At 44.3% G+C, this 12,856-nt stretch overlaps 1 protein-coding gene across 14 annotated transcripts in view; it reads right to left on the reverse strand.

Annotated features, from left to right (window-relative positions):
• Positions 1 to 12,856, reverse strand: part of Ppfibp2 (PPFIA binding protein 2) — a 152,952-nt gene that overhangs the window by 25,868 nt on the left and 114,228 nt on the right. For all 14 annotated transcript variants that reach the window (XM_010615962.3, XM_010615955.3, XM_010615956.3 and 11 more), the window contains 7 exons: positions 11,199 to 11,310; positions 8,681 to 8,742; positions 7,536 to 7,611; positions 5,843 to 5,946; positions 4,117 to 4,184; positions 1,996 to 2,053; positions 966 to 1,007 (listed from right to left, as the gene is read on the reverse strand). In XM_010615962.3, coding sequence (XP_010614264.1) covers positions 966 to 1,007; positions 1,996 to 2,053; positions 4,117 to 4,184; positions 5,843 to 5,946; positions 7,536 to 7,611; positions 8,681 to 8,742; positions 11,199 to 11,310 — 522 coding nt within the window. The remainder of the gene's footprint in view (positions 1 to 965; positions 1,008 to 1,995; positions 2,054 to 4,116; positions 4,185 to 5,842; positions 5,947 to 7,535; positions 7,612 to 8,680; positions 8,743 to 11,198; positions 11,311 to 12,856) is intronic.

Below are 12,856 nucleotides of genomic sequence, written 5' to 3' on the forward strand. Positions count from 1 at the left end.
TTTTGCTCTACAGGTCAGATGGCCCAAGGACTAGATGCCTAATTTTAGCAGCAGGTGCTACAAATGTGAAAGTGCAAAGAAGCCCCATGGCTACAGACAGAGGTCTTACACAGTTTGAAGGGCAGAGATTCCCCATTCTGTCACATTGGTGCAAATATATAAAAACAACCTTCTCAGGCCAAAGCCCACACGGAGAAAAAGGAGACAGAGAAGGGCCATACCCAACACATTCTTCCATATGATGGTACAAGTGGTTCTCGGGTGTGGCTGAAATCATGCTAATTATGCAAAGTTTCAGTTCATTATGGGCTTAACATTTGTTCACTGATCTGGAAATTTAATCATCTTCCACAACAGGCTTCCTGGGAGAAAATCAGTTGTAGTGGAATTTTTATAACACGACTTGTTCATTAAAGGGGCACTCATTGTCCTCCTGTGTTTGTTAACTGACAGCATAGAAAGCATGAGAGCTGTCATGCTCTACTGGGTGCTAAGATCACTCTAGCTTCCTTTTCAGCAATTAAATCTAGATTGCATTATTTAAAGACTAATTTCTCCAAGTCTATAACATGGAGGTGATACTAATAAATCCTATCCCACAAGTAATGATAGTAAAAGCACATTATACATGAGTGCACATAAAGATATAATGGGAGGGCCAGGCGTGGTTGCGCATGCCTGTAATTCCAGCACTCGGGAGGCTGAGGCAGGAGGATCGCTGTGAGTTCCAGACCAGCCTGGGCTAAATAGTGAGTTCCAGGTCAGTCTCAACTACATAGTGAGACCCTGTCTCAAAAAACAAAAACAAACAAACAAACAAAAGATAAAATGGGGAGGAAGAATTTTCTTATTGCCTTCTTACCCTTTATGGTTAACATATTTTATGGCACCAGAGCTATAACTTGCTAAAAAACTAGCAAACAGTACCACCACAGATAGGTGATAGAGATGTGAAGTTAACATACCTTGGGTTCTGCCACAGGAGAGAGCTGGCTCCCATTGACACACTAGGAAGTGACAAGGATTTTGATTGTGTGGAAAAAAAGAGACTGATGTTAATCACAAACAAAAATCTCAGGATTAACAATCTGCTTACATCTGAAAAGGACACACGCACACACACACACACACACACACACACACACACACACACACACCCCTTTGCCTTGGGTATCACCATTCATGGCAACAAACACAGGTCCCTGGTTCAACACTGTAGACAGACATCTTGGATGGCTGCTAACAATCTGATCAGGATAGCAAGAAGCACACAGCCAAGGGAGCCAAGCCCATGGCTCCCGCTAACTTCAGCATTTATGAACCCAGGGAGGTGGGCACACTGCTGGAGTCCAGGAAATAAATACAGCATAGCTTGCTGAAGGCTCTATCAGGACAGGGCTCCTTGTTCTCTCCTAGCTAAGTCCAAGAACCCATGATCATTGTCCAGCAGAGGATCCACCCACATAGTCAAGGGATGTCCTCAAGTAAGGGGCCACAAAGCCCTCCTCATATCTTTTCTAGATATTTTTTAAAGCTGCCTCTCAGTCTTCTAAATTACTCCATATCAGACTTTGGGGGTCATCTTTACTCACATTACTTCTTCATTCAGAATTTCTGCAATGATGCCTAGTGTGCTAGGAAGACAGGGCCAATAGTCAAGGATCTTCTGTGGTTTGACCTGACGCATGGCTCTGACTTTACCTTCTCTTGCTCCCCACTGTTTTCCCAAACCTGCCACTATCCACCAGACTTTAACAAGTCTTGTGCGCACCACAACCACACTCTTATCACCACCAGCCAGCATTTTCTGAGGGTCCTGTCTCAAGACTGACTTGAGCCAAACTGTTTTTCTAAATATGTTCATGTAATTCTGCCTTCCCAGCAACTGTACAGGTTCCTCTCCAAGTTAAGGACCAGGATTCATCTGCATACCCTAGCACTGAGATGGGCCCAGAGAAGTAACTCAGTAATCTTTATGGGTAGACTATGACTGACCTTATCCACAGATTCACTTCTCAAGTCTTCTAGACTACAGGAGAGTTTTTTCTGAGCCCTAGACAAACACAAAGCAAAGAAATAGTTACTAGAGAAGCAGGTACATGGTATCAACATGCAGGGGACAATCTATGTGCTTAATCAGTGGTCTGACTTGGGCATAGAGTTAAAAAAAAAATCAAACCTTTCATAGTAGCCAATATATAAAACAGACTGGCCCACCTCAGGAAGTAGCCTGGTCCAACATTATGTCGGTAAGGGCTTTAGATCCCAATGAAAAGTCTGAGGCATTGTTCAAAAAGCTGGAGTACACTTAATTTTGTTTAACTGATAGAAAGTGACTGCCATGTGCTCACACAGCAGAGTCAATGGACAGGAAAAGCAACGATGCTGGCTTGTCTGTGAAGTTAAGATTGATCGAGGAGAAAGGAGTCAGTGCCCCTTCGGAGTGGAGACACAAATATCAGCCAGGCCACTGGCTGCCCACAGACCTCATGAGTAACTTGACTGTTTTGCTGATAATTTAGACAAATTTTTTTCAGACCCATGATTCTTTCCCCTCGAATCCAATGTTGTGATCGCTTTAAAAATATATGTGTAAAATGAGAATAATCAAATCTGTGTGTCAGCCTTTACATGCCTTTTTAGACTCTGTCTTGTACTTAGTAACATACTCAGGTGTCCTTTTAGCCAAGCACACATCACCACAACCTTTCATCTAGTTTTCTGTTTGCCTCTGTACGTCTGGTTCTCAGGGAATGAAAGACTCCACTGGTGTCCATGTGCGTAACTCAGCACACAGATGTGTTACTGCTACTAAAACAAATACGGTGCTGCCAGTGGGCCTTGAGCATTCGGGTGTGGTGGCTAATTCTTGCCCCGTCATAGCAAAGCTGTGGAAGTCTGCAGAGTGGGCCTTCTAGCACTTGGGATATGTACAGCCTGTATCCTGCAGCATATTGTTTCAAATGTGCATATATTTCATGTTTGACACTTTCTACTTACTGACCAACAGAGGGTCCTACTTGATTTTTAACAAAATAAATACCATGTCTTCAAATCAAGAGCATCACTGCTTAGATCCTCTAGCTCAGCTCTGGCTCTTCACAAACTGAGCAGTCTTCTCAGAAGAATTTTGTTTTCACAGGGCCTATTTTGCAGATACAGAACCAAAAGGGAGAGAAGAGGCAGTGCCATCTGTGCTCCCAAGGATAACCTGGTGCTAAGTCTCCTTGGAAGTCATATTCCTTCATTATTAGTCTTTTGTGAGTCTGTTCAGTATGAGCTCCTCATTGTTAATTTCCAAAATGAATTATAAACTAAATTTATTTTTCTGAAAAGTTAGGCCTGGCCAATCATCCTCTCAGATACTGCCATTCTCCTGTGGGGTTAAAACCCTGGGAGGACAACTGTTGTCCAGAAATTGGGCTCTGACAGTATAGATTCTACAGCTGAAGAGTCAGCACTATTTTGGGGAAGTTTCTGTCATGCTGTAGCCGTCTTCCCCAGGCACCTTGGCTCTAGTCTGTTCATGGTGGTGACATCTCCATTGTCCCCCTCACATGGAACTAAACTTGGAAACACACTGTAAGGAGTAGGGATAACAATCTAGAAATGGGTTAATTTTAGAGGAACTATCCAGGTAGTAGTCAATGGCCCTATAGACCAACCCATTATAAGGGCACTGTTACCAAAGCAAATGGACTAGCAATTGGACCAGGGAGAAGACATGGCCCTCCCTACAAAGCCTGAGTGTTCAAAGGACTCAGTCCATCCCAAGATCATTTCAAAGGGGCACATGAAAGTGACAGACACACATCATCTCAACAGCAAGAAGCCACTGGAAGGCACGGAGGAGTTGTGGCCACTTTCTCTCTGAGGTTCAGACCCCAGCCAAGTCTTTTATCAGTGACAATGACCTGGACCTCAGCCTGTGAGAAGACAGCCTCTCTGTGGCCAGGAGAGGTAGGCCTGGTTGGTGATACCCTGACAATGGAAGGTTGGGTATGCCCAGGGCATGGTGACTATTCTCTGCACACGGGCCATTTTCCATCCACTTTAGGAACTCCAAGGGGGACCAGTGAGCACAGAGGCTCTAGGCAAAATGTTCAAGTCTCCTACCTGGTTTCCAGTGATTTCTGTGGCAGAGGAGGAGGCGCCACCTTGGGAGAGCTGCATTTGGGAGGCATCTGCATCGAAAAAAGAAGGGACACCAGACAGGAAAGTTACTATTTAGGGACAATCCCTTCCTCTTCTTTGGATGATTCCTTTGGGGAACTGTATTTTCACTCCTGGGTATAGTCAAGGTGAATACATCAAAATGGACAGCTTGCTCTTTGAAGATGCCATAATCGGTAGGCATAATAATAACTTGCCTTTCCTTCCTAATCCCCAAGGCTTAGATAATGTTCTTATTGTAGCAGTAAAATCCCGAAACCCGCATCCCTAGGCTTTTGCCACTCCTGCCCTTTCTGAGCTTGGCTCTCCAGGCTCAACACATCCTTTCAAAAGCATTCCCTTTTGACTTAGGTTAACCAGTCAAATTCTGTGGCTGGCAAGGGAGAACACTAATGGGAGTCACTCGAGAAACATCAGCAATGTCTATTGCCTGCCATCCCTATGCTGGGCGAGGGGCAAGCACACCCCTCAGCTGGGAGGCAGACCATTATGCAAGGATGAAAGATGCCACCTGTCCTTTCGGCACTGATAGGCACTGATACTTATAGTACGTATGGGAACAGAAGGGATGGTGGGGCTCCCTCTGGCTGGGGGAATTGTCAAGAAGGCCTCAAGAGGGGAGGATATGTGAACTGTGTCTTAAGGAGTGATAATGAGCTCACCATGAAGGCAGAAAGGAAAGAGTACCTCAGGGGCATGAGTATGAGCTAACAGGGGTATCTCTGGTACTGCACTGACTGCAAAGACAGCCTCTTTTCCCCACAGCTTTTTATTTACTAAGGCAAGAGCCCCAGCATCATAGCACCGCTGGGTTTTGAGGTCAGGTAGATATAGGTTAGAGTTCAGGTTCTGCCATCTGCTTGCAGTGTGACCTGGAGTACATTTGGATGCTTTAATGCTCAGCCTCACCACAGTACACTAAGGATTCAGTGAGGTGCTATGGGGAGTAAACAGCTGAGCTGCATAGAGTACGAATCACAGTGACCACACAGAGGTACTGAGCAAGCCCTGGTTCCTGCTGTTTCGTTACTGTCAGAAATGTAGGGTGCTTCTTCTGACTCAGTAACAAACTCACTGTGATCTTAATTAAAAGGATTTAGTTGGACTCTAAAATCCTTTTCTGAAGTCTTTCTTCCACCTGTGTTCATGTGTTTGTTCATTTATATTTAGTCTAAGCACAGAAAGATTCATATGATAGGACCAGATTTTAAATCAAAGAGAAGGGAAATCTGGGTGCTGACTGTGGGGTCGAAGAGATAGCTGTGAAACAGGAATGTATCACTTCAGAAGGTGAAGCTATCTCTCAACACACATTTGCTGAATTCCCTTCATCAGACATTGCAGATCCTGGAGAAATAGTGGCAAACAAAATAAATACATCTTTGGCCTACATTTACATTCCAGAGCGGAAAGACAAAAGTAAACAAGGGAAAGTCCTACCCTTGAGTGTTCTAGGGCTTTACCAAGCTGCTGCCAACCAGAACACAGGCCTGAGCCTCAGCCTCTGCTCCCCTCCACTCTCTCCCTCAAACCCGAGGGCTGTTCCATGCATATAATTACTCACAGTGAATACGTGTACTAGACAGGTGCCTGGCTAGATCTTCCTCTAGGCTAAGAGCATGCTCTGGGGAGGTGCTGTAACCCCACCCTGTGGATGGAAATGCAGTACCTCTTGTTTTAATAATTCTTCAGGGCCTTTATTTGCAGTGTTCCACTTTCTGAAACTTCCCTCCAGTTGTTCTTCATTGACTGAGAGAGTTCTCTCAGAAGGCCCTAGAAGCATTAATGCAGAAGTAGTACATCGTTACTGTTACGGTTTAGACCTAGGAGGCCCTGAAAAACCCTCAGAGGTGTTCAGTGGCAGGCTTTTGGGTCATGGGGTGCTACAATCAACAATGGCTTCATCAAATGATTCTTTCACAGCTTACTTGCTGTGAGGAAATGGGGCTTGGCAGGTCACTAGGGGCGTGAACTGGGAGGGTTTATCTTCCCTCCCCAACTCCTCCCTTTGCTCTCTGCTCCCTGGCTATCATAAAGTGAGCAGCTTTCCCCTGCCAGTCCCACCACAATACTATTTCTGCCTTGGGGCTGACTGACCATGGAATGAACCCACTCAAAGTGTGAGCCAAAACAAACCTCTCCTCCTTTAAGCTGTGGGTGTCTGGTATTGTGTCCCAGCAATGGAAAAGGAATTAAGACAGTTGCTGTGTTTGGTCAGAAACTTTTAATTGTACCACAGAACCCTCACTTCATTTATCCTTCATGGATATAGAAAGAACAAGCAAGAATGTGATCTGAAAAATTCTTAAGGCACTTGCACAAGCAAGGGCTGTCATGAGGGTCGTTTCAAGATCAAAGTTGATCCCTGAAAAAGAGAAGTAAGGCACCCCTTGCCTTCAACTTACCTATTTCTTGGCCATGGGCCATCAGACTTTGAAAATGCCTTTCCCAAGATCATAAAGGAGAAGAGAAAAAAGGGCTGCAACATTTGTGTGAGGTTCTGATAGATACCCAGGGTAGTGAGGACCCTTCTTAAGAAGAGGTAACAGCTTAGAATCAGAGGTTCCAAAGGATGCTGAAAAATATTTCTTGAGAAACAGCTCCTTCTGCAGGTAACCAGAATCCAGATCAGTGGCATAAGTGACAGGGCAGGCAGCCCGGCAATATACCACTGTGCCCAAAAGAACACAGAAGCTGCCTGCATGTATCAGTCTGGTCATCAAATGTGAAACCAACAGCTTTTCCTGATTAAAAAGGTGAAGTCCTACCCTTGAAGTTCCAGGGTCCCAACCAGAGCACAGGCCCAAGCCTCAGCCTCTGTTCCCCTCCACTCTCTCCCTCAAGCCCAAGCGCCGTTCTATGGATAAAATTACTGACAGTGAACATGTGTCCTGTCCTCTCGCTATCCTGTGACTTCCTTGGCAACCTGGGTACCAGGTAACCCAGGAAAGGCTCTCAGGTGCCCTGTGAATCTTCCAGAAGCTCTAAATTTCTAAGAGGTGAATGAGCTCTAATCTCCTACAAGGGCACGGATTGATTTCTGATCCAGGTTTGACTCTCCTTTCTGTCTCTAAGGAGTATCCTGGGAAGATGCGTAGGGTGGGAATTCTCAAGGGGAAAAATTGAAGGCTTTATTTTCTTGGTGATCTGGATAGTCCCTAGAAATGCTGTGCTGACTACCACTTGACAGAATTTCTAGATGTCAATAACTGCCAATTTCCCACGTTGGAGGACAGTCTAAGTGATCCATTTTTTTCACTAGATCTTTGCCAAATAGGGTAAAGAATCTGACAGAACTGTTCTGGGACTTAATAAAGAAAACAGTATTTTTCAGGGAAGATGGTGTACTGGCCCTTCCTTACCTTGAGCTGCCATCACAATCTCCTTCACCCTTAGGTACTGGTTCAACAGCCCCGTGAGCTCCTCTATCCGACGGTCCTGCCATGGTACGAGAGCAGGTTTAAATTTACGTTATGTCTGGTACCTCAGCTGATTACTTTTGGGGGCCCATCTATATCCTGGGCACACTGAAAAGAAATTCCAGGTGAAAATGCTGGAGTATCCCAAAGGGAAAGAGAAAGTGGGCCCATCCTATTGAGCTGGGGCCCTCACGTCTGCCAGAGGCAGCTGCAGCCATGACTACCTGAAGATCATGGTCAGCAATCACTGACACACTCTTCAAGGGGCTTTCACATTCTCAGAGCATGAAGTAGCCATGATAAAGTCTGTCCCCTCTATAGCTAAACAAGATAAGACAAAAACAACCTTGTTCTATTTATCCTAATAGCCTCATCTATTCATTATGAATCTTAGAAACACTGAAAACAACCAAAGAAATTCCCAGAGGGGATCAGTTCTTTCAAGGAGAGCATCTAGGGACTTAGGAGGCCTGGACTTAGATATACTTGGGCATGAACTCTGGCCCCGCTATCCATCAGTTACCTGACTCTGGCAAAAGTTAAGTAAAAGTGGAGTCTGCTTCCTCATCTGTAAAATGCAGCATTAGGATTCTCAGAGCTATGTGTGTAGTAGCCAAGTGCTTTGCACTTATCTGTGGTCATTTTACGATTATGCAGGAATTAGATGTGAAGAATGTAAGGTGACAGGGTAGACTGAGGCACCACAGGCTGCCAAGCGCTTGTATGATGGTTCTGTCGTAGAAATGGATTGTGTGGGTGGGAGATTCGTTGACTGCTCCTGAGTTTTGCTAGGAATCCGAGCAGGACTATAATACTGACCGTAACCACAATGGTAGTTTTTCCCCATGCCAGCAGCAACAGGCAGAGCTCTAATTTGCCTTTTGGAGATTCCACTTAGGCAGGGTTCCCAAGCATTAAAGTAAAAAACCAGTGCTGACTCTGAGTCTCTAGAAGGCAGGAGCTGCTCTCTTGACCCCTCCCTGTATCACTGGCCCGACAGGGATGCCGCTGTCCAGAACAGCAGACAAGCAGTGCCCAGGCAGAGATGTTAAGAGGGAAAGGACAGGATTATTTAATTATCATCTTACTTTGTCTTCATTGGCAACAAGCAATGTTTCCATGCCCATTTTCAGACGATGAATTTCTTGGTCTAAAATAATTGAGGCAGAGAAAGAATTATTCAGGTAAATGCTAACAGCTACTGATATACGCTAAGATTCTCCACAAGTTCAAACTTGAAGACTTTCCGTGTGCACATGGCTCCTTTGTTTCTTTAAAGAACCTAGGATGGTAACTGGGCAGTGTCTGTCTCCTAATATTTTTTTGGACAACTAAGTGAATGAATCTAATTTTCACTTTATAGACATTTATGGGCAAAATAAAAATGCCATTTCCTAAAAAGTGGCATAGAGGAGCCAAAAAGCCCTTACAGTCAACATTTGCTAAGAACACAGACATTGTTGCTCTATGTCAGCATATCCCTAGGCTGCTGGATGCTTTTGGGGAAAATCATATAGTCTAAAAGACTATAAACAGAGGAGAATTTAAAATAAGAGAAAGAAAAAAGTTTATGGCTGAATGGATTAATTATTTTGTAAAGAAATTTTCATAATTGGCTTAATTTAAGATGCTAGAGTCATTATTAAAAAATCTATAGAGGGGCTGGGGATTTAGCTCTGAGGTTCTGCAGCCTGGTTGGCAAGCACAAGGACCGGAGTTTGATCCCAGTACAAAAAAAAAAAAACAAAAAAACAAAAAAACAAAACCTTTAGATGTACCAATAAATTTATCAAAACAAACACTATGGTTAAAGGGAAACTCTTATTTCACCATAAGCCTACAGAATTTCCTTATGGGCTAAGAGTTTGGTGGTGTTAGAAAACCTGTGGTTTTTTTTTTTTTCTTACTTTAGACCCAACTGGGACTCACTTGACTTTTCCCAAACTTGTCTGAAGAATAAAGTGAAAAGCCAATATTTGAAAAAATTGGAGATACTTTGCGAGACATTTAATGATGCAGGAACAGGCATATACCTCAATTTTCCAAGGAAGGACTCATAACTATTCCTAAACTGGGTACTGCCAAGGGAATAGGAACGTCTGTATAAGTACAGAAGATAAGGAAACAAAGGTACAGGCATCCTATTTCCCTTGAGATGCTTGTTATATTCAATAAAAACAGAACAGTAAATGTATGGACTTTGTATGACTAGTTATGAGGATTTAGTCTCATAGTAAAGTAGAAAGCACCTTGCTTATTTTTTTAAACTCCTAACAGTTGATATCAGCTTGGCAGCTCAGTTTGTGTAGGGAGAGGGGTACAAGAAGGTAAATTCTAAAGATTCTAGATAAAGACAAACCTGGACTCATTGGTCAGAACCCAGTTGGGCAGCAAATGACCAAAAGACCAGTTCCAAAAGGTACATGACAATGGGACTGGGGCAGACCTGGAAGGCATGGATGGTGGGGAAACATGCAGTAGAGGGCGTGGCTGTCTGGGCCGGATGTTATGGTACCAGGTTTGGCACACAAGATGGTTCAGAATATCCCAGTCTTCATAAGTTGGCCTTGGCAGGTAGGTGGTGCACCCACTGGCCTGAGAGGACACTGATGAAAGGCTGGGGGAAGAAGGAGCATGCTAGTCTCTCCTTTAGTTTTTTAAGCCTAAGCCATTGTTTCAGGAGTGCATGGTCTTCCCACCCCAGCTCGGAACGACGCTAAGCTGTACTGAGGCTGAGCTGAGACTGGACAGTGGCAACAACGCACAGGGCTGTATGATCTCTGTGGTCACCAGCAGCCGGTGGGCAAGGCAAGAGGTTGGAAGGTGTGTGATCATTCTGCATACATGACACACAGCCATAAATATAAAATGCTTGTTAAGAAGAATATTTATATTTGAAGATTTAGCCTCTATTTGCAGCCTACAAGTCTTGAGCTCCTTAAGGATCACTCATTATCCTTTAACTTATTCAATGACTATTTCATAGGAGGCTACCATGGGCTGTATATGGAGCTGGGCTCTTACACAAATCTGCTCCAGTGTGGGAATGCCCCAAGACCTCTCAAAATACAACACTGTTAAGTTATAAGAAGTGATAGGAAAGATGCTGAGTTAGCGATAACAGGACTAAGGGGATCTACGTGAGGTAGGGCAGCCGGAAAGGCCTTTTTGAGAAATGACCTTTAAGTTGAGAGCTAAAGGGTGAGAAAGAAATGATCGGCATCTGTAACTTCAGGGCCTTGCACAAATGCCAGGAAGGATAAATTGCTAAGCTTCCTCTCTGGTGATAACCTAGAAACAAGGCTTTTCAATCATTGAGAGTCAGGTATTTCCTACATTCTGGGTAAGAGCTCCTCTGGGAGGAGGTGTCAATAACATAAAGCTTCGATTAACACGTAGCATTCAGAGCTGAGTGTTCTGGATAAGGGAGAAGTCCATGGCATGATTCCACACAATAAAGCATGCACATATGCGTCCATTTACTTGGACATGCTCACACACATAATGCGTGTACACACATTAGTATACCTCCATGCACATGCACACATGTGAACCCAGGGCCCAGGGCCCAGGACAACTGCTTTCTGTCACAGTCACCCCAGTCACCTCTGTCTGTGTGGTCACTGTGGAGAGCTGCAGTCCGAGAGAGCTGGCTGTGCAGACGCTCGATCTCTGCATCTTTCAGGGCCACCTGCTCTTGTAGCTGGGCTACTTCAGCCTGAAAAAGCAACAGAGAACCCCTACCACGTTAAAGGGACCACACCAAACCATGATAAAATGTCTGCAGTCCACTGGACCCTAAGACACATGAGGAGTTAGGGGCAGTGGTAAGAGAAGTTAGAGGGGCTCATTGCCCTCTCCACAGGACGGAACTTTACTGAAGGAATTTACTCTTCCTGGCCATGAACCTTCTCCTTCCCCTGCATCCTCCTAACTCATCAGGTCTTTCCCTCCCTGCTCTGTGAGGCCCAGGTACCACTGAGACCCAAGGAGCTGGGAATGTGTGTAATGGGAGGTGACTGCTGTGTCCTTGGTGCAGAGGTGACTACTGTTGTTTTGCATGTGGTTTTCCTTCTCTCAAGATACTCATGCTGCATCACTTAAGATACTCTGCTGTAACAAATGCATGCAGCTTCATCTTTTCACCCCACACAGGAAACAAAATGGAAATCAAGTCAGTACGGTGGATAGGGTGAGTCTGGGCTCCTTCTACTCAACCTCAAGGCATGTGCAAATTTGCCCACATCTACACAAACACAATATAGGTGTGCTTAGCACATACACTTTTGCAATGAAATGTGCACATACCACATAATATAACACTACACAGTGCACAGAGACTCGTTTAAAGTACACATGGGCAGCTGCCCTTGGTGGTTCCCATGTCTTCACTAAGCAGAGCAAGTTAAACTTCATGGACTGTGGTATGTATTGTGTCCATGCTTTCTCATATTCATTACAAGATCAAAATTATGCCAAACCCATCCCAAGTGGCAACTTCACTTTGGAGTAAAAAAAATCTGGATTTTTCCATGTGCTTGTTTGGATGACCTTGACAAGCAAGTGAACCTTTCTGAGTCTTAGCTCATCTATAAAATTGAAACTTAGTACCTACTGCATGGACTGTAGTAAGGATTAAGTAATGTAATCATTATGAGCAATTTAGTCTGATACTTAGTATATGTTAAATGCTCAATACATGCTATTACTATCGCTTTTCTCTCCTATTCCTTCCCTTGTGAAGAATCCATTTGAGTCTTCAAGCATCAAACAAATAAGAGATTAGAACTGACTCCCAAACAATGGAACACACAGAAAATGCTTGGTCACCCTTCCTCATATGGTAGCCTCTAATCAGTACCATTTCTGGTCCTTAGAGTATAGATGTCCTTTCCTACAGAGGCCCAAGTTATCTTTGAACAACTTCACGTAACCAAAGAACACTGGTCCTGTTGGTCCTCCTCTGCCTGACAGGCCTTGCTTTTGGATTCAGCACACTGATGCAAGGATCCACCTTGCATCAAGCCCATGCTCACTGCTTTCTTTTATCAAATCTTACTAAATCCTCCAGGGTGCGGGGAGAAACCATGGGAAGAAATACCCCTGTAAGTTCCTGGGAAGAAACTGAAGCGGCACAAGTTTCAGTATCAAAATCAGACCTATTTTGGGCCGGGGATTTAGCTCAGTGGTTCAGTGGCCTGCCTTGCAAGTGCAAGGATCCGAGTTCAATCCCCGGTACCAAAAAAAAAAAAAAAAAAAAAAAA

Source organism: Fukomys damarensis, unplaced genomic scaffold, assembly GCF_012274545.1.
Source record: "Fukomys damarensis isolate Sample0158 unplaced genomic scaffold, DMR_v1.0_HiC HiC_scaffold_16, whole genome shotgun sequence".
NCBI classification, from domain to species: Eukaryota; Metazoa; Chordata; class Mammalia; order Rodentia; family Bathyergidae; genus Fukomys; species Fukomys damarensis.